Raw genomic sequence first — 26,760 nt, 5'->3', positions numbered from 1 at the left:
ATCACCCCGGGTCCCCGGGGCATGTGAGAGCTGCAGGGGCTTCCCCAGCCCACCCACTCCCTCGGGTCCTGCTCCCGCCTTCACATAGCAGAAGGCCAGGAGGAGCGCGGGGGGTTCCCCGCTCGCAGAGCCTTCTGGGGCTGAGGCTGGGGGATCCCAGCCTGTCACTCCGTTCTCGTGCCGTCCTGATGAGTGTCTGGCATAAGGACTGAAGACAGGAGCATGGGAGGTGGTGGGAGACCAGGTCCTGGATCCCTGCTTCTGCTGTCGTGCCTGGCATCTCGCTACCCTACTGTGCCATGGTTTCCTCTTCTGCAAAGAGGGAGGCTTGGGAGGGTGTTAAAAAACTTAGATCATGTGTCTTGCCTGGGTTTTGGATTCCCAGAGGCCAAGAGCAGAGGAGGCAGCAGGGTTATCTCCACATACCTTCTGTCGTTCAGCTCGCCACCGTTCTCTGCCCCCTTTCCAAGCTGGAGGAGGGAAAGGGGACATGAGGGAACCAGAACAGAAGGTGCTGTGGAAGTGGAGACGCTGCCGAACACCCCTACCCCACCTCAGCCAGGGAAATTCCCCACTTGCTGCCTGTGAGCAGCTGCTATTGTTTGGGGTAAATCCTGGATGGCGCAACTGCCCCAAGATGCTCTGGAGTGAGCCTTGTTTTCCTTCTCCCTTCTTGGAAAGACAGATAGCAAGGGAATGCTGCCAGGAAAGCAGCACAGGCTCCCCCCCAGGCCGCTCTGGAGTTTGCTTGGTCTCTTCAGCAGCCCTGGGCTGGATGTCTCTATTTCTTTTGAATTTTTAGGCCTCTTGGGCCCAAGCCCTACTGCAAACAAGCCGTACTCTGCTTGTGGTTCTTGGCCATCACCTGCCAGGAGCAGGTGCCCCATGGGGCTGCTCTGATACCACCTTCACAGGGAACATGCGGTGCTCCGGGCTGGAGCGGGACTGATGGGCGTTGCGGGGCAGCACAGCGGGGGGCCAGTGCTGCAGCCGGGTGGGGAGGTAAAAAAGGCATAAGCAAGCGATCAGCACTTCTAAATTTTTAATAAATCCGGTAAAATATTACTCGGTGGCCACCTGGTGTCTGCAGCCAGCCCTGCAGCCTTGCCCGGGACCGGGGTGCGGGGGCTGCTGGGCTGGGGGAGCATGGGGCTGGGGGCGGAGAAGGCCTCATCCTGCCCCGGCGGCCGCGGTGTGTGCGGGGGGGGAGGGCTGGGCGGCGGCCCCGAGCCCTGAGGCGGGGAGGAGGGGAAGGTGTGAGGCAGAAGCATGAAATGTCAAGGGCTCCTGCACCGCAAGCGGGACTTTTCCCTGCGTCAGGCCTGGCCGGAGCCGAGCGGCAAGCGGGGCTCGGGGGCGATGGGGGCGGTGTGGGCCCGGCCCGGCTCGCATGGTGCTGAGGCCCGTACCACCTCGGGCCGGCGGGTTGCCCTCCCTGACTCAGTGTTTTCCGCCCCCCGTGCGCGGGGGAAGGGAAGGGGGTCACCGGGCCGCTCCCCGCCTCCGGCCGCCGAGCCACGCGTGGGCCCGGCGGAGGCCTCGGCGGAACCGCGGCCTGACTCCGGGGACCGCGGCGCCCCCCCCCAGCCGCGGCTCCTCCGGAGCGGCAGGGGGCGCTGTGGGGTGCTGCCGCGGGCGCCCACCGGGCTGGGGTTCCGCCGCCGCCGCTGCTGCCGGGAGCGGAGCAGAGCCGAGGGGAAGCGGCCGGGCCCGGCACCGGGCCGCAGGTGGGTGGCGGTGGGGCCGGGCTGGGGAGTGGGCGCGGGCGGCAGCCGCTCCGCTGGGCGCGGGTGGGCGAGGGCCGCCGCCGGGCTCCGTGCGGACGTGGCCGCCGGGCAGGAGGGGCGTCTCCGGGACCCCCGCCCAGCGCTGCCTCTCCCCCGCCTTTGGGGCCGCCCCGGGTAGAGGCCGCTGGCTCCCGGCCCTCGGGACAGCAAAGCCCTTGAGCGGCAGGCGGGCTCCCCGCACGCCTTTCCCTCGCCCGGGGCCCGCCAGGCCCTGCCCGTGGCGGGGAGCGCGGCGGGTGCCGGCCGCTGATTCAATGGTGGGCCCAGGAGCCCGGCTGTCCCTGCTAGAGGCTCCTGGGCAGAGGTGGCGGCTGGCCGTGGGGGGACGACCGGCGGCCGTCCCTGCTGCACGGGCTCGGGCCGGCTGTGGGACAGGGAGGAGGCATCAGGTCCCACGCTGTTAGCGGGGAGCCAGTGGGCTTGCAAGCGCCTGGCTTGTGCTTGACTGCAGCCCTTCAGGGTGCTAGAGACGCGTCTGCGGCGGGCAGGCTTTTTTTCATTCAAGCTTCTGGCCCAGGATACAGATTTTGCATCTCAGGCAGGGGGCTGTGTCCCAGCCCGGCTCGGGAAGAGGGTGCATTTGAGAGCCGCCTCCCCTGTGCCGAGGGGAACAGTAGCTGAGTCTGTCGTGTCTGCTCCCTGGCTGTTCTGCAGGCCCCAGACTAAGGCTCCTTTCATGCTTTGGCTTGCCGTCTGCTTGCCCTGTGCAGCACCCCCCCGCCCCCTTCTACCTGTAACACTGGCATCCCTGTTCCTTCTGAGCCTCAGTGGGGAGGGCAGGGCTTGCTGCACTGAGTCAGCTCTCAGGGCCTGGGAATTGCTAGCGCAGGCATAGAGACAACCATTGTCCCTCTATAGCCTCCTCTTCACGGTCACTGTGGGAGAGCAGAGCTGGTTCTCCTCCCGTGGCAGCACTGAGGAGGCCAGCAGGGGTAACGGCAGTGGCGCTGAACAAGGAGCAGGCTGGCCAGCAGCTGGCTGTTGGTCTCGGTCAGGTTGAAGGGTGACGTGGCCCATGAGTGTAGCAACCAACCCCAGCGTTTATATCTGACTTCTGCAAAAGCAAACGGCGTTTCTGCACCCGCCCCCCAGCAGGAGGGCTGCTGCCATCAGCTGGGGCTACTTAATGCAGACAAACCCAGGGCAGCTTCAGCCCCAGGTGCCTTCACCGAGCCTTGTTCTTGTGTCCCACAGCACCTGTACAACCTGCAGTGATGCCCGTGCAGCAGGAGAGAGGGTGGGGCTGGAGGTGTGTCAAACTGCCTTTTCTGCAAGGGAGAGCTGGGAGGAATAGGAAGTGGGCACAGAAACCCACCCCCAGCTGTTTGCACTTCTCCCTGGGCTGGGAATTTCTGGGTCCTTTAAGTCACAGACGGGAGATTTGAGGGTGAAACACAGCCTCTGCCTAGGTCAGGTGGTTGGATTCCAGGGTCCTGGCCACAGCAGCTGAGGATAAGAAAAGCCCCTCAGGCCTTTCCCAAGGGGACAAGAAGTCGGTGGGGAGGGCTTGTACATGAAATGGCAGGGGACTTTCTTGCTTTTAAAGGTCTTAAGTCTGTAAGGCTCTGAGTTTCATGTGAGGGCTATTAGAGGTCACAGCTATATTGTGTTTGAGGCAGGTATACCCCTAAACAGTCCCTAAATTCATTTGACTCACTTTTGGGGAAGGGGGGATTTAGCCCTTTGCATCACAGGAGTCCAAAGCTTCTGGCATGTGTTTATGCATCCAGCCCCACAACACAGTCACCTGGCCCTCAAGGCAGTCGGGAAGTTGCTTCTACCAGAGAGACTGAGACAGGTATATGGAGTATGGACCAAGGAAACCTCCTACCCTGATGCTGGAAGCAGCAGCTTGTGTGAGGGGAGGATGCAGGTGCCGTGGGTGTAGGAGGTCCTTGCCAGCTTGCTCACTGTTGCGTACCCGGTGCGCCCATTCTTTGCGTGGCCTGTGACTGTCACAGGTTTGCCTTGGAGGGAGGGGACAGCGGAGTGGGGGCTCCTCCAGGGGGTATTAAAGCGGTTTTAAAGCTGGCTACAGCTGAGGTATCAGGTACCTTCTCAGGTAGTCCTGGTAAAACCCCTACCAGCCGGCTGGCGGGGAAGTTCTTTCCCAACCTTACACCCTGGCTGTGCCTTGCCAAGCAGGTGAGCTCTGGTAATTTCCTCTGAGCTGTGGGGAATGCCTTGCAGGGCAGCATGGGGAGGTGGGGGAAGCTGGCAGCCCGAGCCCACCTGGCTCAGCTCTGAACCGTTTGCTCTCAGAGGAAGGCTGCTCTGGCCACAGGCATGAAACACGATCTGCTTGGTAGGAGTTGCTTTTTCCATTCCATGACCTTTTCTTTTTCCACCCAGGAGCTGTGCTAAAGTTTAACCTAAAAAGGTGGTGTGAGGTGCTACTTGCACGTGAATTAAGGGTGTTTTCAAAATCAGGTGGCTACAGTGGTCTTTAAATGTTCTCTCCAGTCCTGGAAATCAAAAGTCCACATGTTCCTGAGCCAGAGCAAATACCCTTAACAGAAGCAAACATAAATATCTGGCATATGCTCTTCAACTCCAGAGAGCTTTTCCTATTCCACATGCTGCCATCATTACTGTCGTGGGATCTGGGTGCTCATTGCTAGTGGGGACCAGGGCGGGTGGCGTGGGCACGCAGAGTGCAGCTGCCCGTGTGCTGGTTGCCAACCGCCTGCCTCTTTGTCTCTCCACAGATTTTGCCTTCCCCTCGTGCTGGCTTCCCTCCCCACCATGGCTGCTGGTGAAGAGATGCCCCCTGCCCTGCAGGACTCGTGGGGGGACTTCTGGCTCTTCCGTTTCTTTGTTAATGCTGCTGGCTACGCGAGTATTGTGGTGCCAGGATACCTTCTCATCCAGTACTTCAAGAGGAGGAATTACCTGGAGACAGGTAAGGGCAGGACCTTCCCTTCCACATCCTGCTGCCCTGTGAGCTCTCCACACCTGCTCAGTCAACCCCACTTGGGTGGTTTCCCCAGACCGCTTTGTCTACCAGGCCCACGCTGCTCACAGAGCTGCATCCCAGCTGTCTAGGTGCTACCCTGAAACAAATTTCTCCAAGGCACCTGCACCAAAAGATGCAGAGGCTAGTAAGGAGGGAGGCTCCACTTCACAAGCCAGTGTGGCTTGTGGTGCCCAGCCTGTGGTTAATACTGCCTCTGTGTTCTCTTTCTCCCTTCAGGCCGAGGCATTTGCTTCCCCGTCATCACATCGTGTGTGTTTGGCTCTGAGGTGAAGTCTGTACACCAGGAGGACGGCTCCCTGCCGCCCCGAGCGGAGCCCACAGAGCCTTCTACAGCCCGACAGGTCTTCAAGCTGCTCTTCTGTGCTGCTGGCCTACAGGTAGGGGCCCTGTGTCTGCCGGTGTGGCCATCGCGCTCTGGGAGAGGGCAGGCAATGGTTTGTGCCCATCGGTTCCTAGAAGACCAAGGATGTGGTGCTGTCCTTGTGGTGGGGTTGGAGACTGGCACACAGCCGCTAGAGCCACAGTCCACTAGAGGCGCTGTGTCACTTCTAAAGGCTGTAGAGGTCCATTTAGCTGGTGTCATCTGGGTTAGGACCATCTGATCGCAGTCCTCCGGAGCCACAGACAGGGAAAGTTCTGTGATTCAGCAGAGTGTTAGGGCTGCTCGTGTTCCAGCCCTCATGTCAAAGCAGCAGAAAGTTGGAGTACTCTTATCTCCCAGGCTGTCCTTTGGGTCACTTTCTGGGGTTGATTGATTGGAATCAAATACTGGAGAGAAATAACTGAATTTGGCTACAGATAAACAGGAATTTTTAATCTTGGTTCCACGAAGTGTCAGCCCAAGCACCATTAGGAAGGGAGCTTTTGGGGGCTGTGAGGGCTGACAATAGAAATGTTGGTGTTGTGATAGAAAAACCCACACATCCCACAGGCAGCAGAAGACTCTCTGGCCTACTATCCCAACCCTTTGAGACTTGCTGCGGGTCACCAACAAGTCCTTCCATCTCTGTGCCTCAGTTTCTCGGGGGGGATGTGTGGTGAAAGGAAGCCTGTTAGTTCTGGGAGGGGCTTGGTATTGTTGCACCAGAAGTAATGGAGGTGACAACCAGAACAGCCATCATCCCTGGAGCACAACTTCGTCTGCTGGGTTTGAAACTAGGATTGATTTGGATGGAAGAACTGGGCCTAGGGTGTTGGAAGTGAAAAGCAATGCAGAGGCTACTGGGAAAGCTGCCAGGGCCTGCCGCAGGGAGCTGGCACCAAACCCACAGCTGTACATCAGTACCGTTCCCTCAGCCTGTCTGTCTGGTTCCACCGTTTGCTGTACACCAGGATGTTTGCTTTGTGGACTTCTCTCCACGTGAAGAGGCTGTGAACTGGGCAGGTTTTGTTTGGGATGGGATATTCCTGGCTGTAACCACACAGGATATGGGTTTCCTCAGGTGGGTGCGGTTGGGGCGGTGGCCCCATCTCCCAGTGGCTCAGGGATGAGGCAATGCTGGGGCAAGGAAGGATCTCCTGGGGTCTGCTCTTCCTGGGGTTGCTTGCAGCTGCCATTGCGGGTCCTGACTCTCCCTGTGCTCCTCCTGCTTCACAGGCCTCCTACCTCACGTGGGGTGTCCTCCAGGAGCGTGTGATGACGAGAACCTACGGTGCTACCGAAACAGACCCTGGTGAGAAGTTCAAGGACTCCCAGTTCCTCGTGTTCATGAACCGCATCCTGGCCTTCACCGTGGCTGGCCTGTACTGCGCCCTGACCAAGCAGCCGCGCCACGGGGCTCCTATGTACAAATACTCTTTTGCCTCCCTCTCCAACATCCTCAGCAGCTGGTGCCAGTATGAAGCACTCAAATACATCAGCTTCCCCACCCAAGTGCTGGCCAAGGCCTCCAAAGTGATCCCCGTGATGATGATGGGCAAACTGGTGTCACGCAAGAGTTACGAGTACTGGGAGTACCTGACTGCTGCCCTCATCTCTGTGGGAGTCAGCATGTTCCTGCTCTCCAGTGCTCCCAACAGGCACGCGTCCACCGTCACCACCTTCTCAGGCGTAGTCCTCCTGGCTGGGTACATAATCTTCGACAGCTTCACCTCCAACTGGCAGGACGCCCTCTTCACCTACAAGATGTCTTCTGTGCAGATGATGTTTGGCGTCAACGTGTTCTCCTGCCTCTTCACGGTGGGCTCCCTCCTGGAGCAGGGTGCCCTGCTGGAGTCCCTGCGCTTCATGGCCCGCCACTCAGAGTTCACGGCCCACGCCGTGCTGCTCTCGGTCTGCTCCGCCTGCGGCCAGCTCTTCATCTTCTACACCATCAACCAGTTCGGGGCAGCCGTCTTCACCATTATCATGACACTTCGCCAGGCCTTTGCCATCCTCCTGTCCTGCCTCATCTATGGGCATACGGTCACAGTTGTGGGTGGGCTGGGCGTAGCTGTTGTCTTCATGGCCCTCTTCCTCCGCGTCTACGCCCGCAGCCGCATGAAGAAGCGCAGTAAGAAGCTCCCGCCGGGCGAGACCCCCGTGCAGAAGGTTTAAGGAGCTACAGCCATGGCATTTAGGCCGTGCCTGCTGTCCTGCCTCTGCTGAGGGGCACTCGCTTGATTTCTCAGAACCTGCTGAGGAGCAGGGTGGGGTATGGATAGGCTGGACCAGTGACTCATTTTTCCACCTGCTTTTCCTGGGGAAGGGGCTGGAACAAGCCCAGCAAATGCTCTGGGCTGCCACAGCTCCAAACCTTTCCATTTGCCTTAATGGGTCAAAGACTTCTCCCCAAGGCATGGGCCTGGGGGCTCGCATACTGGGGGAAAACCAGTACCAGCTGGTACTCCTGCCGCATCTCTGGCTTGTGGCTTCTCCATGAAGTCGCTGATGAAAAGGGAGCTCTTTTTCCTGGCACCAACTTGCCGCTGGCAAACACTCTTTCCGTGCTGCCACTACTACAGAGCTCAGCAGGAGGAAAGGGCAAGTGAAACACTAGCTGTCTTTCTGAAACGCTTCCATGTGAGGCAATTCCTAAGCTGAGCCTGTCCCCCCAAGGTGGGGGACATGCTCAACCCCCACTCCCATGAAGCACTCGAGGTAGGCAGGCACAGCTAGGGGAGGACTCCGAGCCTGTCCTACCTCAGGCCTGGGATCTGCTCTGGAAGGGCAGTCTGCAGCAAAAGCTGGTACCTTCCCAGTTTGTTTTTATCAGTTCCTTGCCCCTGCCCTGAGACACGTTTCTTTACTCCCTTCAGCCTCGGCTGACTTGTATGCAGAGACTGAGGCTGGCCGGTACGGCTCCAAGGGCTTGCTGAGTTGTTCTAGGCTGCTTTTTGGTTACACCTGCTGCTGTTAGAGGCCAAAGGCTGTGCTGCCTAGAAGCCTCAGCATCACCTCGGGCTGTCTCAGTGCCATGCTTTCCAGGCTTTATAGTTGCCATTGAGAGAAGCACAAATAGCCCTTCTTCTTCCTGCCAACTGGAGGCATCAGCCCTGGCTTTCCTGGGGTCTGGCCAGAGCCCCACTGTGCCTGGAGGGCTGAAAGTTGGGGCAGGGGCAGAGCCTGCTTGTGGTGCCTTGTTCCTGCTCCACAGGCAGCAGGGGATGGAGCGAGTGGGCAGCTGCTCCTCAGGTACCAGGGGACAGAGAGCAGAAGCTGCTTTCCCCCAGGAGCCTGGGTTTTACTGGTTAATCCTTTTCTCCTCAACACAACCTGACTGTCAAGCCAGCAGGTTTTGGTACTTTTGAAAGGCAACTTTCTTCTCTTTTTATTTTATTAAATTAAAAATATGCTGCATCTAGTGTTCATTTTTATTGGGGTGTACCTGAAAGGAGGGAAGACTTCCCACCTCTTCAGTGTCCCTAGTCTTTGTGGGACACAGCTAAGCCAGCTCTCAGCCAGGTTTGACAGCAGCCAAGAACAAGATCCTCACAGGACATGAGCATGGCTGCATTTGGACCTGAACTGAGGCAAGCAGCTCGAGTACAGTCCTGAGCTGTCACTGCAGCACTGCAGGAGAACATGCAGGTGGCTCCTGCCACAGCTCCCTGGCCCAGGGCACCCAGATGAGAACAGCTAGCAGCAGGTCAGGCTCTGTTCCTGGGAAAGGTTTGCTCCCAGGCTGCAGGGTGTGCAGTGCTCTGGGTGGACAGCCCTTGCCTGCTGGACATGGCCCCACCAGCACAGCAGGCCTTGTGTTTCTCTGGCCCATGGGATGGCGGCTGGGCAGGGAAGGGGTAGAGATCAGCTAAAGTGGGCTTCCAAAAAACAGTCAGAGCAGGGGAGAGACCAGGGCCTTGACAGCCTCAGGCACAGGCTGAGCCCCTTTCCTCTGCATGGTGGGAATGAAACACGAGGGATGCTGCTCTGTAAGCCATACTCTTTGATGCTTTAATTCCAGTAGAACAAAACCAAGCAACCCAACTGAAATACAATATCCTACACCCTGGGGGCTTGGGGGGCTAGGGGGGGGCAGCAGCTCAGAGCAAGGGCTCTCCCAGCCCGGTGGAGCGAGGGCAGTGTATGATGCCTCCTGGGCACATGGCAGACCCCATGTGAGAGAGAGGGGAAACAGGATCCCTCCTCACCTCCACTCCCCAGCAGCTCTTCTGATACAAGCAGGAAGACAGAAGAGACAGGCCTTGGGCTGCCTGAATCACTCGCTGCTGACAAACAGGGAACCAGGCCCTCCTGGCCCCTGCCAAAAAACATGCAACCAAACAAACCCAAAAAAGACACCACTAAGGAGTCAGTAGCAGCTGGTGGGAGCAGACCCCCTCCTAAGCAGATGAGAGGTGGGGCAGAAGCCTCACAGGTGAAGGAAGAAGTTTCCTCTTACTTTACCTCTTCCATGCAGGATGCATCTGCATCTCTCCAGAGCAGGGACCTCATCAGGGACAGCTGCACTGGGCTCCTCTGCGATCACCTCATCTTCACCAGTGCCTGGGGGTGGGGGGAAGGAAGAGGTGGGGCCAAGTGTCACCAAGTGATCCCAAAGGAATGGCCTCTCCCAGAGCAAAAGCTGACTTGTGCCAGCCTGAAGGACAGGGCTATCAGCATCCAGCAGCGATGCCAAGCCACAGCACCCCTTCATTTACATTTTTGCCTAAAAAAGCCTGCTTTGAGAAATAAGTTTGGTGCAGGCACAAACTCCTCCACCCTGTAGGTCTTTGCTTCCATGGCAGACTTTCTGCATTGAAGGTGAAGAAGTGAAAAGCCTCAGCTCACCTGAGCAGCCTGGTGGTGGCTCCCAGCCTCACGGAGGACCGGAGAGTCCACTCAGAGCCCTGGGTCTTCCTAAAGCACCTTGCTCCATGTTTCCCCTGTCCCCCTTACATGGCCAGTTCTGCACAACACACCAGCATGGCTCCCTTACTGGCCTCCCCTCTGCCACAAGACAGCTAACATGCCAGCCTGCCCAGATAGCCTGCTTCAGGACCTGCCCCAGGCCTGGGAAAATGCATGGACTCGTACCAAGCCCCAGTTTAATCATCCTGTAGATGCGGTTGGAGTGGGTCTGGGGATCTTCCAGGGAGACACCAGAGGACGGCAGAGCAGTTTCGAAGAGTGGCACCACCAGGCCTTTGATAGCTTTGCCATTCTATTCTACCACACGTGATACCCCAGGTCTCTGCCCCAGGTTCGCCTGCAGGTGGCCCAAAGCAAGCAGAGATCTTCCAAGCAGTTCCAGGACTGCTGCAGACACCAGCATGGACAGCTCAGCCAGCACCTTCAGCACCCACTGCTGGTTTCCTGCACTTGTCCTCTCCCATCAATGCACGTATTTGGGCCAGTGCCTCGCACTTGCAGCCTGGCTGCTCAGAGCAAGATGGTGCAGTGGATGCTGGACCCTCCAGTCTCCTTTAGCAGCTCCTCTGCAGGAGATGAGAGGCATGCATTGAGCTAGGGGGGGGTCTTGCCTGCCATCACGGTGGCCCAGCCCTCCTCCCTCAGCCCAGGAGGCAGCTCTGGGCTGAGCTCCCTGCCCATCTCACCTTGTCCACCTTCTTGTCCAGGATCTCCTTCATGAGTTTGCAGAGGGTCTCAAACTTGGCCTGCTCTCCTCCATCTTCTTTTTATCCTCCTCATCCTCAGGCAGCTCCAGCCCTTCCTTGGTAACCGATACCAGGGTCTTGCCGTCAAACTCCTTGAGCTGCTGCACGCAGTACTCATCAGTGGGCCCCGTCAAAGCCACCCCAAAGCCATGCTTCCGCACACGCTCCACAACGGCAGAGCTGGCAACCTGCTCCTTACTCTCTCCTGGGTGTAGAAAGTGTATGTCACCAAGATGAAAGAGCTGGTTACAACACTACAAAACCAGCACCAGCCACTCAGGGCCCTCAGCATCCAACCGGCTGCAGCCAGGGCTCGGGGCCTGGGGATCTTCCCCCAGTCCCCAGAGAGGGGCTGTGATTCAGCAGCAAGGGCTTGCTGAAGGCAGTAGGATGTCCCAGGAAAACCTTGCGTTAAGACAGAGCTTGGAGGAGCTCTGGCTCACCTGTGATGTAGTAGATAGTCTTCTGGGTCTCCTTCATACAGGACACGTACTCTGAAAGCAAGGTCACCCCATTGCCTGACTGGGACGTGTGGTAACGCAGCAGCTCCCAAAGGCGCTTTGGGTTGGTCGAGGCCTCACGGATGCCCAGCTGGGGGCAGAAGAGATGCGTGGAGCCTCCAGGACGGACTTGCACTGCACTTGGTCACCCCAAGGCTCAGCCATCCCCACCCACCTTCTAACCCTCTACAGGGAGCGGTGGGGGTCCCAGCTCTGCACCGAGAGGCTGAGGCCAGGGGCTCTTCCTTAGGTACTCGGGGATGAGCTCGTCACAGCTACTTATGATGAAGACACGGCTCACGTACAGCGTCATGTTCTTCATCTCAAAGAGGTCAAAAGGGGTGCGGCGTGGGATGAAGAGCAGGGCCCTGAACTCCAGCTCCCCTTCCACAGAGAAGTGCTGTGGGGCAAGGAAGGAAGAACGGCTGCTGTGGTGCTGCCCCTTTCCCCATGCCCTGCTGTGGGCAGGCTGAACGGCCATTCCTCAGCACTGGGGCTGGCGGGGGGCACAGCAGGGTCTGTCGCATACAAGCAGCCTGCAGCCCCCCCCTCCTCAGGGCTCTCTGGCATCCAGCAGGCCTGGACAGAGAAGCAATGCTTCTCTGAGGCTCCAGACTCCTGTCCTGCTTCTAGGCCAGCACTGCTAACCCCACCACCTGTACAGGAGTCACAGTGTAGGCTGAGGCACAACAGAGGCACCACCCTCAGCCCTGTACTGAGGCACAGCCCTGGGTGTGGGCTGGAAAGGGGACCTCTGTCTCTCCCAGGGTGGCCCAGCACTCACCCTGACAGTCAGTCGGTCCTCCCAGTCATTAGTGAGGCTTTTGTAGAACTTGCCATGCTCTTCCTGCATGATGTCATCAGGGTTGCGGGTCCAAATAGGTTTGGTCTTGTTCAGCTCCTCCTGGTCAATGTATTTCTCCTTTATTCTCTTGGTCTTTTTCTTCTTGCCTTTGTCTCCTCCTCCTCCTCTGAGCCCACATCCTCAATCTTGTGTTTCTCCTCATCTTTAGACTCTGGGTCTTCCTTCTCATCTTTCTCCTCCTTTGCCTCATCATCACTGATGTCTTTCTCACATTCCTTCTCCAGCTGTGGAGAAAGTAACCAGCAGGAGTCAGGTTTAGCCTCAAGCAACAGTTAGCAGGAAACCTTTTGCTGCAGATGAGAGAAATGGGTGTCCTCCTGATTTAACACAAGGCTCAACAAATGCAACACCTAGAACTAGAGCTCCTCCACAAACCAGCCCTCAGAGTCCTTCCCCAGCTCATGCCACCAAAAGCAGTGTCTGAGAAAATGAAGCAAGGGGAACAAAACCCTCCTACCTGCATGTCTGATTCAGTTGACCTCCAATTGCACAGATCGAAGGTCAAAAGCGTGGCTGGATACCAACCACCTCAAATAAGCCCCCAGTCTCAAGTCACCTCTGACCACAAGTCTGGGAACACCACTGCTTTGATACCCAGGTGCTATAGATAGGAAGAGACAGTACTCAGCTCTTTCCTGGGCTCTTGCTCCAAACACCACCACCCCCTGCCTCCAGCTTTCCAAGTGAGTCCTCACAGTCCTTTCCTAACGTACATAGAGCGTGATAGGGTAGCCAGTGAACTGGGAGTGCTTCTTCACCACCTCTTTGACATGCCTTGGTCCTCCTTCAAACACAGGATCACTTTGGTGCCCCTTCCAATGGGCTCACCTACAGCACGGTGAGAAGAACATTAGTGCTTCAAGGCATGGCATTAGAGGGCAGAGAGCAAGCAGGGCAAGCTCCATGAGCCAAACTGGTCCTTGACACTTCACATTAACAAGCGTGCCTGACAACGCTCTTGGGAGCACCTAGAGCTGTCTGTGCCAGCCTGCAGAAAGAAGAAAAAGTCTCTGGACTATGGGCTAGCAAGCAGACTACTACTGCCTGCAACTGATTCACAGCAGCAAAGAACTGGGTCAGCACGCAGAGAAAGAGAGGCAAGCCCCAACAGGCAGCCAGCCCTGCTCTCAGCTCCTCCCTGCCACTGGAGAGGGGAGGAAGCACACTCAGGTATAGCCCAATAGCTCCCATCGCAAAAAAGGCAGCAGGGCTGGGGTTATGCTCCTGCAAAAGCCTGCAGCCCAGGCCCGAGGGCACCCATGGAGCTACGGGCAACCCACCTGCAGGGTTTCCATGAAGGCCTTGGTGCCCAGACTGTTGATGAGATCTGCTTTTGTCATCCCAATGCCAGTGTCGGCCAGGGTGAGCGTGCAGTCCCAGGGGTTGGGGACTATGCTGATATTGAGGTCCTCACCTAGCTTGGAGGGATCCACCAGGTTCTCGTAACGGATCTTATCCAGAGCCTAGGGGAGAGGGGGATGCTCACCACAGCCTCCCTACTAAACAGCTGCCTACCTCCCCAGCAAAAGCTCTGCAGGTAACCCAGGCACCAGCCTCTCCCCCGGGCAGCCCTGGAGGGACACCAGCCTCCCGCCCCGGAGCAGGGAGCAAGGCCCGGGCTCACGTCGGAGGCGTCGGAGATGAGCTCCCGCAGGAACATCTCCTTGTTGGGAGTAGGTGTCGATGATGAGCGACAGGAGCTGAGCAATCTCCGCCTGGAAGACGAAGGTCTCCGCATCCTCCTCCTCCCTGTGCTGCACTTCCTCGGGCATCTGCAAGGCAGGTAGCGCCGGGGGAGGTGGGACAGGGGCACCAGACCCGCCCCACCGCAGAGTCCGTACCGCCCCCGCCGTGACAGACCAGCAACGGCGCCGCGTCCACCCCGGCGGCTCTTACAGGTACGTGGAGGGTCAGCCCGCCCGCCGCCTCCTTCCGCCTTAAAACGGCGCCGGGCCCTGCTGCTGCAGCCTCGCAGCCCCAAACACACCTCCCGCCTGCCCCCCCGCCGCCTCAGCCCGCCCCACCGGGCAGGGCAGCGCTCGGCCCCGCCGCCGCGTCCCTCCCCGGGGAGGAGCGTCCCGGCAGCGCGGGCCCAGCGCCGTTCCCGTTTAACGGCGGGGGCCGTGGCGGAGGCGGCACCGCTCCCGGACAGGGTTCCCCGCCGCCCTCCGGGGGCACGGAGGAGCGCGGCGGGGGAGAGCCGCTGTTGGGGGGGGGGACCCATCTCCCGCGGTGGACAGCGGTGCCGGCTGCCGGGGCTTTCCGCGGACGTCACGGGGCGGGGCTGCCTCCGTGGTGGGCCGGGTCTGGTGCCCCTGTCCCACCTCCCTCCGGCCGCAGGCTCGGCCGTACGCCCCGGCCGCCCGGGGCTGCCCGCTGCGCGGGTACCGTGCTGCGGCTCGGCCGAGAGCCGCGCCGGCCCCAGCCCGGGGGTAGCGGCAGCGGGGAGGAAGCAGGGGACGTGCCCGGGGAGGGAGGTGGGACGCTACACACGTGGGGATGGCGTCGGGGTCCGGGAGCAGCGCGGCTCCGTTTCCCTTCCCAGCTCGGAAACCGGCGTCTGGTGTCTTCAGAGCACCGAGAGAAACCTCCCCGTGGGGGTGCGGGCACACAAGTCCCCATCCCTCGCGGTGCTGAGCTGGAGCGACGCTGGTCCTGCAAAGGAAGCCAGGGGTGGGGTGGGAAGAGGGGACCCGGGCCCTACAGCTTTGGGCTGGGGAGACCCAGGAGGCACTGGCCCCCTGAACTGTGTGGAGCAGAGGAGTGAGGTGTGGGGTGGAGACCCGCTGCCAGGGCAGTGTAGTTCTTCCCCCCCCACCACCTCCGGGAGCGGGAGGTGGCATTCCAGCATCCCCAAATCACTGCACCCTCAAAACATGCAGGTGCACCTTGCCAGGGGTGTCAAAGGCTGCACCCCTTCTCTTGCTGGCTGCATCACTGTAGCGGAGAGCAGCTGCTCCCGTCTGTGCAGGGACTGTGCACACCCCTTCACCCCCTGGTGCTGGCTACAGGGGACCCCTGGGGTACCCAGGAAATGACGGCACCTGCTCCCGTCAGCCTTCACCCCACTGCAGCAATAAGGACATACATGTACCAAATGGGACGTTTCATTCTGTTTTTATAGAAAAAAGGCAACTGTAGAGACACATTTACACAAGGAAGGGAAGGGGAAGCCAAAGGAGAGAAGCCAGACCTCCCTCTGCAACACAGGCTGGGAAGGAAGGCAGCCTGGGGTGGGAAGCAGTTGTCCTATCCCCCCTTGAAGCCCATTCCTGGGAAGTCCTGTGACAGAACAAGAAGGCAGAAAGAAAACTGGAAAAATAAAAAAAAGTGGGTAACAAAGGCAAGGAGAGGGGCGAAGGCAGGGTGCAGAGACATCCTCCTCCCTCAGCCTGGCAGTGGGGGTGGTGGGATGTGGATGTCTGTGGCCTGGGGTTGCTGCTGTGCAGGGGGATGTGTGCCTAGCAGGGAGCAGGGATGGCGAGGCTGGCTGGGGTTTTTTGCAAGTCTCACCAGCAGAAGAAGCAGTGTGGGGTGTTTCCCTCCCCCGACGGAGAGGAGAGCAAGTCGCCAGGTGCCTTGGGGCCAAGGACAAGAAAGGAAGTAACACTGGATGCCAGCCTTCTACTCCGCCAGGGACAAAGGGGTTTTGGCCTTGAGCTGGGGAGATTATGCAGCGTGGGAGGTGGCTGGACCTCTGCGAGATCCCAGGGGTCTTACACAGACACAGTACGGGGAAGGAGAAGGCACGTAAGCCTGAAGGCAGCACACAGCCGAGCATGGCAGGAGCCAGGCCACTCCTGCAGGAGTGGAACCGTTCCCGTGTGTGTGACATCTGCCGTGGCAGTGCGATTCAGCAGGGGCAGGCAGGAGGTGTTGTCTCCCCACAGCACTGACGTGCCCAGGGCCTCAACAGAGGATGTAGAGCCATCTCAAGAGCCATCTCTTGGAGCCCCTGCACCCTCTGGGCGCCTCTGCTAGATGAGAATTCGGAACAGGAAGGAGACGGCAGCTCCTAGGGCCAATCCCAGGGACAGGAAAAAAGCCATGACAGCTCCAGCTGTCTCCGCTTCGTGGGCGAGCACTTTCCTGGGGGAGAAATGGGTGAGGGTCCTGTCCTCAGGAATGCATGCCCCGCGCCCTGCTGTGAGTTCAACGGAGCAAGGGGAGGGAGCCACAGAAGAGCCAGAAGCTATGCTGCTCTGCACCACAGGAATGGTAGGAGCAAATCCACCTTGACCCCAAGGACCTCCCCCCACGGTACAGGCTGACAGAAAATGTGCATCCATGGGGCAGGCTGCCCTGAAGCTTCCAGCGCCAGGGACACCCTTCCCTGACTCCTGCCCCAGTGCACTGCAGCCAGCCTGGCTGAGCCCCAGCTGGGCTCCTTGTGCTGCCTCGGGCGCTAGGCAAGGCTGCTCACCCTGCTGTGGGTGCCATGCCATGCTTTGCTCCCCTCCAGATCCCCGCTGCATCTGACCCCTTCCCCAGCATGGCAGGTAGGGGAAAGAGAGAGCCCAAACAACAGCTTCCCCATCTCTAGGGTATGGGGGCACAGATCTGGGAGACAGGATGTCACAGTTGTCTTCCCCTGAGGTGATGTGTCAATTCCCCTCTGCACCTGCATCCCCTTTCCCAGATGCCAGAGTTGGGCAGAGCCAGACTCCGGTCGTGCTGGGGCTGGCACCTGTGGGTGTAAGCACCCCTGTCCCCAACCTGTACTCACTTGGGCCCGAAGCACATGCAAAGGCTGGCCAGGTAGCCGTTGGAGATGGAGAAGACGATCATGAAGATGATGTACCAGGCATCATGAGAGAACACAACTGACATGTAGGTCCGGGGCTGCACATTGCACAGCATGAACAGAGGGATAAAGATGACACGGAGCAGCACCATCACTGGCAAGAGCCAACTGTCCTTCCCAGGCTGGGAGAAAAACACAGGTCAGTGAGCAGCTGGGAAGTGGACGTTCCCATCCCATGGGATGCTGGCAGGGGCTATGGAGGCCATCCCCGCAGTACGGGGGCTATGGAGAAGCCACAGAGAGGGCAGAGTTGCTGGGCGCCTTTCTCTGCTGCAACAAATCTCAGCATCACCTCTTGGCCGTGGCAAGGAGGTCCTCCTAGTTCTAACTATTGCCCTGAGGTCTCACCCTAGTTGACTTGCAGCACTAGAGCCAAAAGTCTAATCTGGGCTTGTGAGTGACTGCTAAGCCCTCATTGGAAACAACAGGCAGGCAGGAGAGCCTCGTGCACACTCACGCAATGTCCTCCCTGCACACAGGGCTTCAACCAGCTCTTCAGCCTCCCCAGCCAAGTCAGGCAGGATCCAGCAATCTGAGAAAGGGATTACACTGGGGCTGTTTCAGACAGTGCTGGCAAAGGCGCAGACTGAACTGAAGTCTCCTCGGATCCTAGCAGAGTCCCTGGATGCATGAGGCTGGGACAGAGGAGGCACCATCCTCCTGTGTTGTCCCTGCAGCTGGGACCGAGGCAAGTCGTGCCTGGCTCCTCAATGGGGTACCAGGGTCGCAGATGTAGGACTCACTGGTCTGGGGTCAGGAGAGACCCACAGCTGCCTTGGGAGCTGCCTGGGCTGGCGCAGCCATGGGACACTTCATCAGCACGGGGTAAGCTGAGGATAGACCAGCTGCAGTGTCTGTGGGCAAACTGGGAAAAGCAGCAGCCTCTCCTGCGTGAGGAGGAGAAAAGGAGCGAGCGGGGCCCCAACCAGGGAAATGAGGCCCAAACCACACACACAGTCAAACTTTCCACACAGCCTTGTTTTGGAAACGTCTCCTGCTGGGTCATCCCACCACGGAGGCTGTGGTCTGGACAACAGGCAACGTGGCCTGAGGCCAAGGCCAAGGCCAGCCAGCAATGGTGGCCAGGGAAGAAGCAGCTCCAGGCCGTGGGGAAAGCCAGGCCCGGACAGACCCCATGGTGTTGGGTGCTGAGGAGGTTCTCTAAACAAACAGCCTGAACAATACAGGGGGAAACTGCGCTTTGGGGGGGTGGGTGAAATGGCAGGAAGAGACACAGACAGGAAGACAGGACAGCCCGCTTCCTCGCCCACCCCCACCACAGCTCCTACCACTCATTCCTAGCAGCTCCCAGCCAAGCAGGGCAGATGAGAGCAAGGGGACGCGGCAGGGGAAAGTTCTGTGACCCACATGGCATGGCTCTGCCCTGCTCCCAGGACAAGGCTCTTTAAAGCAGTTGTGTCCTGTGTGGAGGCCAGGTTTTATTTTGGGCTGCCCTGTCTTTCCCTCTCTCTTTCCCTGCTGCCTTCTTGCATAAGTGGAATGAAGCTTTGTTTACATAGGCTGAAGTGGAGGAGGCAGCTTCAAACCATGCTGCCACCAAGAGGGGTGGGAGCAGGACAGGACAACAACTGTGGTTCTCGGCTCTGACCCATGAATCTGCTTAGGACTTAAAGCCAGGGTAGGAGTCAGCTCTGCCCCACCTTCCTCCAAGCCATGGACTGGCAGCCCCAGTGACAGCCATGGCTGACAGGTCTGAGGACAAGGAGCACCTGGGCGTTTTCTCCCTGTCCCATGTTTACCCATGTGAAGAGGGCGGTGAGGCTCCGTCCTGTCCAGTCGAAGACATTGAAAAGCAGGAAGCAGGAGACCGGGATGAAGTAGAGACCTGCAGAAGGGGGAGAGGGTCACTCATGAGCCCAGGGTCCTCCAGGCCCTCCTGCCGATTGCACAGAGACTGTCTTTCATGTCCAGGTCCTCCTGGTTGCCCACTAAGGGCTGGAACACTCACCCTGCCATGCTGGTGTCCCCATCATGTGCAACAGTCTCCTCTTCCCCTCAGACAGCCCTGCTACTTCATGCCTCACTGCTTTTCCTCCCATATACCTTGTTCCCAGTCTCCTCCCACCCCACCCATTCCCTGCCCATGCTTACCCCATGTGTTTCCTTCCCCAAGGACGGTGGACACCTTAGCTGTGATGGAAGGAAAGACACCAATGGTGACAGTGAAGACGAGGCAGACAGACACAGCCATGATCCAGAGCTAGGCAGATGAAAGAAAGAGGCTGGTACCAAGCACAGGGCAAGAAACCAGTGCAGGGCTGGTCTCCTCTCCCCATGCTCTCCTACACCTGCACCCATCCACTCCAGGGGCTGCTGGCAACTCACAGACCTTCTTAAAAATAGCAACAACTGAGGGCTTCTCATCAGGGTTGTGGATAGGGATGACCTTTGAGTTATTCTGCTCCATCCCATTGGGCTCATCTGCAGGGAGAGACATGAGTGGGACATAGCAGATCCCGGAAAGCTGCCGTTGGATTTAGTCCTTCTGTCTCGTTCTTCCTCTCAGCATTTCCTCCTCTCAGCCCCTCACCTTTCTTAATCAGGTCTCTCTTGGTCTCCAGCTCTGCATTGTACACATTGTACTCTGTCTTGTCCTTCATGGAGTAGTATCGGAAGAAATCCTGCAGAGGGACAGCCACAAGGAACTCACCCCTGCTTCCCAGGGGCTGTGTGGTAACAGGACAGATATGGGCAGTATGGGCCAAGTATTCCTTCCACTGAGGTCCAACACTTACACTTCCCTGCTCGCCCAGGGGCTCGTTTCCACAGTACCCCACTGATACTGGGATATCTGAGCTGGGAAGTACCGCAGAGAGCTCCCTCAGGACAGGGGAGAGCCAAGACTGGGGTGCTAGTGGGCCCCAATATTTGTGCTGCGACGCACAAAGGCGCCATGTCCCTGTGCCCTTCCTCACCAGGACAATGACGTCTCACCATGCGAGGCAGAAGGATGTAGGAGATGATTGCCAGCACGATCACCACGCAGGCTGTGGAGAAGTAACCAATGAAGCTCTCAGGTTCCTGGGCGCCAACTGAGAGCATAGAAAGGGAGGAGAGAGGGGGAACAAAAGAAGATGATGAGGGCTGAGAGGAGCGAGGCCCAGCTACTGCCTCCCACCCAACCCTGCAGCCTGACCCCAGCAGTGCTCTGGGGAAGGCCCTGTCACCCACAGAGCAGTGATTAACTCACTGGCAATGCTGCAGATCATCGCCAAAGCAGCAAAGGTGCCTGCCAAGCCCTGCCCACTCATGATGGGAGCTGTGTAGCTGGCAGGCAGGAGCCCTGCCAGTCCAAAGAGGCTGCTCTGGAGGATGGCACCGAAGGCTGCGAAAGGGAAAGACAACCAGAAATGTGAAACCAAAGGCAAGGCTGGACTGCACCTCTGCGGGAGGTCAGGGGCGCCCACCCTGCGAGGCAAGGCAGATCCCCCTCCTCCCCAGCTCTCCCGCAGTAAGGTTCATGTTCTCCTCCTAAAAGTGACTAGTTCTAGCCATGGGGCTGTGCCCCTTCCCCCCATTGCTTCACACACAGTTGATGAAGACGATGCTGATCATGGTAAAGACGAAGAAGGGAAGAGGCTCCATGTCAACCTTCACCACGATCGCCGTGACTAAAAACACCAGCCCGATGGCCACCAGGCTGCCTGAGATGCGGATCTGCTGGGGAATCCTGCAAGAGAGGGTCTCAGTGAGAAAAACCCACCCCCAAAAGCCTGTGATGCTGTAGCCAAGCTCTCCCATGGGAATCCCAGCCAACGCCCTCACAGGAGACCAGTACTTTGCCTCTGACTCAACTGAACAGGCTGCAGCTTGGCTCAGTACTGGGGCAGGAGGACAGGCCAGGGCTGGGCAGCCCTATGGGGGCTGGCAGGGGCAAGACTCACCGCTGGTGGATGAAGGAGTTAAGGCAGGTGAAGATGAGGAGGGGCACCATGGCGCAGAGAGTCATGAAGTTGTCAAACATGGACTGCAGGTAAGAGGAGGGCAAGGCAGCCCCATCGGTCTCATTCCCCAGGTGATTCCTCGCCTCCGGGTCCTCAAGGCGTTTGATGAAATACTGCAAGAGAAAGAGCTATGTACCCCCCTCAGCACACACACCCCCTGCCACCCCTCCAGCCCCATGCCCAGCCCAGGGCTCTTCCTGCCCCTTGTCCCATAAGGGTCACAGATGCTTCTGTCTCCTGCGTGCAAACATGGGGGCTGTTTGCATAGACCCTAGAGGTGACAGGAGACAATTAGTGTCATGGACAGCAGCAAGAAGGACGCCTTCACCTCCCGGGCAGTCATGAAGAAATTCCATGGCAGCAGCGTTCCCAGGCCAAGGATGAAGAAGATCAGCCAGACCGCCTTGTACCTGCAGAAGGGAAAGAGTGGTTTGGAGCAGGACTCTGTGCAGGGCAGGGGACAGGCCTCTTCTGACTGTCCCCTACCCCGCAGCTGGAGGCACCAAGAGCAGAAGGAAGGATGAAATTTATTGCCCTGTCCCTGCCCCACAACCCCTGCTAGCCCGGGCTGCTGAAGGAAACATGGTGCTGCCAAGGAGCCGTGGGAGGCCCTCCCCAGGAGGGTACGAGGGTGCGGAGAGCCCGGCTGCTCCTCAGCACATGGCACCCAGATGTGATGGGGGGAGCCACACTCCCCAGGGGTGTCCCAGCACCAGGACTGTTTACCACCCATTTGCTATGGAAAAGCTGTTGGAGATAACATCTCAGGGAAGGGACAGCTTGGTAGCCCACTGGGCATGTGGGACAGGAAGTCCCCCAGATGCTGGGTCCCCCTGTCCTCTCTCACCTCCTGGTACCCCGAATGCACCCCCACACCTGCACCCTGCATTACCTATCTTGGGGCCCGTCTCTCGCTGTCATCTTTGGCAGCAAGGTTCAGCGCCGGTCCCAGCAGGTCGCGTGGGCACTCTCCGCCTGGAAAGCAGAGGGAGGATTTTATGGGGGAGCAAGGGACGCAGCCCAGGCAGGGACAGCGCCAGTTTAAGCCCTCAGCCACGCTGCTAGGGAAGTGCTCCACAGCACCAGAACCAAGCAGAGCCCCGGCAATGGGTGACAGCACAGCACGGCAGCCTGGGAGCCTGCAGCCAAGGGGCTGAGGCACAGCCTCACGCCGCGGGCCGAGGACACCAAGCCTGCCCTCTGAGAGGAAATCCGCTTTCCCGAGGTGCCCAGGCTGCTGGGTGCCAGCTGCCCAGCTGCTCCCCGACAGGCTCTGAAGGGATTTGTGAGCCTGCAGCTCTCTGCCCCCAATCCTGGGGCTGTGAGCGAAGCATATGCGCAGCCGGCTGCGTCCTCCCCCCTCCGCCCTCCCCACCTCCCTCCAACGCCTGGGGCGCAGCGGCACAAAAGGCACATTTAATTCGGCAGCCTCTCTGCCCAGACCCGTGCAAACCCCTCCATTTCCCATTCCCGCTTCCCAGGGGCTCTCACAGCCCCTTTCCCTGGGTCACCTTGGAAAGCCAAGGGCATCCCTGACGCCGATATCCCCTCCCCAGAGCCCACCGCTCTCTTCCCCCTACCAGAACCCGCACGGCCCCCGCCACCGCCCCGGCGTTGCTTTCCAGCCCCACAGACGCCAACTCTGGGAACCCCGAGAAGAGACATTCCCAGCCCCCCTCCCCCCTCTCTTTCTGGGGCAGCGCGGGATTAGCCGCCCAAGAGAAGCCGCAGGCCTGCCTTGTCCTTTTCCAGTCCGGGCAGCGCAGCATGGGGTGCTCCGGCACCTCTCCCAGGGCTTCACCCGCCGCGGGGCTCCCGGCTCTGCACCCCCGGCCTCCCCGGGGCATGCCCCGCAGCCAGACCCGCACCGCCGCCGGCTACAGCATCCCTGCCCGGCGCCCCGCAGGTACGCGTGGGAGGAGCCCGGCGGGGAGCAGCATGCCGGGACCTGTAGTCCCTGCCCGCCGCGGCGGGCGGCACCGGAGCCCGTCCCTTGTCGCAGGTAGTGCCGGGCAGGGCAGGGCTCGCCTCCTCCCGCCGTGCCGTCCCGCAGCCTGGGGAGCCTACAGCTGCGATGGAGGGGCGCGGGGAAGGATTCGGGAAGCCTGTTGGCTGCGGGGAAGAGCCAGAGGAGGCTGACAGGTATGTCTGTGTGGAGCACGGGCCGCCCCCCCAATCCCGCAAGTGCCACCCCACGACGCCAGAGCCGCCTGCAGCATGCCCCCCACCCCCACCCCCCTCCTCCTCCTCCTCCTCCCCCCCACTCCGCCCCCGCCTTCCCACGTAAACAGCTACGGGCATGATAGCTCCTGCCTCACCCCTGTAAGTCAACCAGCCTTCCAGAGAAAACATCCCAAAATCCCCTCCCGGCAGCCTGCCAATGTTTCCACAGGCAGGAGAGTCCCCGAGCCCTGACCCGGAATTAGCAGGGGGATCTGCCAGGACAACTGCCACCCCCTCACACACAGAAACCCTGCTGGGGCCGCTGCCTGTCCCCAAGCAAAGACCCTGCACCCCCAAACAGACAGGAGAACGCCAGCTGCCTCCACGGGTCCCCAGGCAAGTCTTCAATATGCCACCCCTTGCCCATCCAAGCCCCCACCCCCTCCCTCAGCCCCCCACCAAGTCACATTGGTGTCCCAAGAAACTGGAGCAGGGACAGACCCCACAGACGTACCTGGGGAGGACAGAGCCAGGGCAAGCCCCGTGTTTGGCGTATCTGAAGGTGGCTTGTGCCCCCTCTTTCACATGCCCCTGCTCTTGGGGGTGACCATCAGGCCCTAGCTCAAGTCACGGGGCCTGGGACCATGTGGGTCTAGAGATATCCGCGGAGGAGGAGGAGGAGAAGAGGTGTCGGGTACCACCACTGGCACACAGCCCTGTCCCGCTGCCCAGGCGCCCGGAGAAGGGGGGAAGGGAAGGGTGTTTTGGAGGAGGCAGGGGTGGCAGGGAGGTGAAGAGACAGGGGGTACCAGGGCAGGGCACTGCCTGCTTCTTCACCATGCTGCTTTCTCAACCGCATCCTGCTTCCATCCGGAAAGCGCCCACATCCCTGCGTCAGGAGGCTGACCTCCCTGGCGGGTGCTGCCCAGCTGCCCAGCCACAGCCTCCTGCCTACTCTGTTTGTTTTGTCTCACTTCACTAAGTGCCTCCTAATTTTCTCCAGAAAGAGCTGGCGCCTGCCAAGGGGCCTACGGGTCAGCACTCATTACGGAAGGAAACACGTCCAGCCACCGGCTCTTACAAACAACGCTACAACAGAGAAGGTCACACAAACCAATGCCAGCTACAGGTGGCAACCCTGTTCCCACCCAAACGTGCGGGGCCAGGGGACGGAGGGCACCCTCCAGTCACCAGGCTGGTGCAGCACAGCTCTAAGCACTTCCCAGAGGAGTCTCCTGAGCCCACCTCCGTGGGCAGGCAGGGGAAAGGAGGAGCAATGTGGGGCCTTGGGTTAAGGACATTCACGTTGTTCCTGGGCACAGAGCGGTCCGTCTTGTCTCATCCCCTCAGAAGTGACATGTAAGCAGAAGGAACAAGATAGCAAGGAGTAGGATTAACAAGCCACAGGCTAGCACCTCTGAGCAGGTACCAACAAGAGATGGCCCAATTTTAATTGCCCATTCATGCAGCACCAAGGCCTTGACAGATGCGATGTGACACCTGCGGTACCGTGCCACATGCAGTACAGCCCTGGGAGATCACAGCAGGGCCAGCCATCACCAAAACCACCTGACTGCAGAAAAACTTGCGCTGCAGGACAGCCATGCCTGGAAACAGCCGTCTGTCACCAGGCTTTGGAGATCTCCCAACCTCCCCTTTGCCGTGCATTGCCTTTTCTCTTGCTTCTGTGATCTTTACTGAAGGTGGGTGAGCACAGCATGTGCTTGGCTTCCCACTTGAGTGATGTCATGACACCAGGTAGGCATGCTATGGGCTTATACCCAGACACACCAGCTCTTTAAAGCAAAGCCCTTGAAGCCACACCAAGTGTAGTACTGTCCTTGCAGTCCTTAGACAAGGAGCTGCTGCCAGGCCTGATGGAAAGCACCCTGCATCCTGCCGCTGCTTGGCAGGGGATCACTTTGCAGGGACAAGGTCAGCACTTCCTCCAAGTGTGGCCAAGATGGGGCAGGGTCAGATGCCTCCCCAGGCTTCACCCTGTCCCATACATCCGCTCCTTCCCCTCGGCAACACCAGAGCACTCCCAGCAGGAAGGGTGATCTGGGGGCCATAGAGGTTTACCTGCAGGCAAGGAACAAGCCCGGCATGAGGATGCAAATCACATGAAGCCTGATGGCTATGACTCAGCTGGAGGATGGAAAACTGACAGTTTTGTGAGATTTCATGTGCAAGCCTAAACTCTCAACCACACCATTCAGGGGTCCTCCCATCTTGTGCCAAGCTCCGGGGAACCAGATGCCCAGGCAGCATCCTGCCCACCTCCAGCCACCAGCTGGTATTTCAGAAGACATGTGAATGTGCACAATTGTGCGCCCTCACCGTGGCACAGGGACCAACGCAAACCCAGCAGAAGTAAGGGCAGACACCCTGGGTCAAATCAGGGGCCAGTCTGTCTCAAAAGCTTGTTTCCAACAGACAGCAAAAGCAGACACCAGGAAAGGGCGAGAGAGGCACAGGCTAATTCCCCAACTGCTCCCTTGGCCCCTGAGCCGTGAAGGACATGTTGTTTGTCTGTTTTGTAGCCTCCAGTGGGTTTCATTTCTGCAAAATCTCTGCTTTCTCTTCTAGCTTGGGAGCCTGTGACCGAGGGCAGCATCCCTCTCAGCACGTAGGGCCTCGGCCACAGCTCCCTCATCATCAAAGGGTGGGTGGACATTGCAGCAGCTTCTCCACACCAGCCATGGCTCTACAGGCCGGGATTGTACCCCCCCTCCAGCACGTTTCTTCAGAGAAACTCTAGCTCACTTACTCATCCAGGCATAGCTCCACACCTTCAGTCTTCCTCGTGACCCAGAGATGCTGGGGCTGGGACACACACACACACACAGGGACTGCAAGAGGACAAGCAGTGAATTTGAAGAGTGGCACAAAGCTTTCCTGCTTGCTTTCTGCTTTGTCACTCACAAAGATGACTGAATGTGTATTCAATTCAATACACGCACCAAGCTATCCAAAACAGCCCCAGGCCTCAATGCAAGTGGCCAGCTCAGTGTGTAATCTTGTTTGTGCATTTGGGGCTTCTTCCCCCTCCCTGCCCCCCCACCTCATCTATCACTTGATATGTATCTAAACTGAATTTCATCTGCCTGTTGCCAATGTTCTAGTGTACTCTTCCTCGCTGGCACTTGGCCCCATGAACCTGAGTAATCCAATCGCCTCTGTCATCTCATCGGTCATTCCCTTTTCTAGGTCAATGCGTTGAGAAAGCTGTGGGACCCAACACTGCGATCTCTTTCCACCACAGAAACTGACCTAACTCCTACACCCTCCTTCCTGTTTTCATAATAATTGTGGAACCACGCGAGGACCCTTCCTTCTTAAAAACTGGGCTGAAAGCCCTGGCTGAATGTTCTTTTGGGAAACAACATGGATGCCACAAGCCCAGAGTCCCTATGAAGCGTTGCTGCAGTCTGGGAGCCCCTCAGCAGGAGCTTCCCCATATGTCCATGGACCCTGTCCCTGCACAGGCAACCCGGGTGGAGCAGCAGATTCACTGGTCAGCTTTTCCCTGAAGTTCCCTCCAGCCTTTCTTAGAAATGAACGTCACATCTTTCTCCCCCTCCCAGTCCCCGGGGGCCAGGGCAGTAAGAATGAATGACTAGAAGCTACATGTGACAGCCAACCAGTTCACCCCCCCCTTCC

General features: G+C 58.9%; 3 protein-coding genes across 9 annotated transcripts in view; 1 reads left to right on the top strand and 2 right to left on the bottom strand.

The window, feature by feature from the left end:
• Window positions 1-1,080: 1,080 nt before the first annotated feature.
• SLC35B2 (solute carrier family 35 member B2) lies at window positions 1,081-8,542 on the top strand. The gene is made up of 4 exons (XM_084261918.1): window positions 1,081-1,727; window positions 4,496-4,689; window positions 4,981-5,141; window positions 6,362-8,542. Exons 1-4 carry the CDS (start codon window positions 1,270-1,272, stop codon window positions 7,298-7,300), a joined length of 1,752 nt encoding a protein of 583 aa, XP_084118044.1. The 5' UTR covers window positions 1,081-1,269; the 3' UTR covers window positions 7,301-8,542.
• Window positions 8,543-9,117: 575 nt separating this feature from the next.
• HSP90AB1 (heat shock protein 90 alpha family class B member 1) lies at window positions 9,118-14,833 on the bottom strand. Its single transcript, XM_084261087.1, is given in 14 exon segments — window positions 9,118-9,688; window positions 10,741-10,805; window positions 10,808-11,005; window positions 11,244-11,391; window positions 11,491-11,700; window positions 12,085-12,257; window positions 12,260-12,389; window positions 12,879-12,943; window positions 12,946-12,993; window positions 13,117-13,153; window positions 13,446-13,628; window positions 13,790-13,838; window positions 13,840-13,937; window positions 14,659-14,833. Coding segments are annotated over 14 exon segments (1,554 nt in total). The 5' UTR covers window positions 14,788-14,833; the 3' UTR covers window positions 9,118-9,667.
• A 433-nt stretch (window positions 14,834-15,266) lies between these two features.
• Window positions 15,267-26,760, bottom strand: part of SLC29A1 (solute carrier family 29 member 1 (Augustine blood group)) — a 34,123-nt gene continuing 22,629 nt past the window's right edge. For 5 of the 7 annotated variants that reach the window (XM_084262355.1, XM_084262359.1, XM_084262356.1 and 2 more), the window contains 12 exons: window positions 21,827-21,909; window positions 21,263-21,344; window positions 20,875-21,047; window positions 20,521-20,660; window positions 20,181-20,315; window positions 19,925-20,022; window positions 19,521-19,611; window positions 19,320-19,411; window positions 19,082-19,190; window positions 18,730-18,815; window positions 16,892-17,091; window positions 15,267-16,254 (listed from right to left, as the gene is read on the bottom strand). In XM_084262355.1, coding sequence (XP_084118481.1) covers window positions 16,143-16,254; window positions 16,892-17,091; window positions 18,730-18,815; window positions 19,082-19,190; window positions 19,320-19,411; window positions 19,521-19,611; window positions 19,925-20,022; window positions 20,181-20,315; window positions 20,521-20,660; window positions 20,875-21,047; window positions 21,263-21,344; window positions 21,827-21,855 — 1,347 coding nt within the window. In that variant the 5' untranslated portion in view covers window positions 21,856-21,909 and the 3' untranslated portion in view covers window positions 15,267-16,142. The other 2 variants (XM_084262360.1, XM_084262361.1) reach the window with 2 other exon arrangements.

Source organism: Gallinula chloropus (assembly GCF_964237585.1).
Source record: "Gallinula chloropus genome assembly, chromosome: 3".
Taxonomy (NCBI): domain Eukaryota; kingdom Metazoa; phylum Chordata; class Aves; order Gruiformes; family Rallidae; genus Gallinula; species Gallinula chloropus.
The sequence above is the reverse complement of the archived record's forward strand: the minus strand, read 5'-3'. Positions and strand labels throughout refer to the sequence as shown.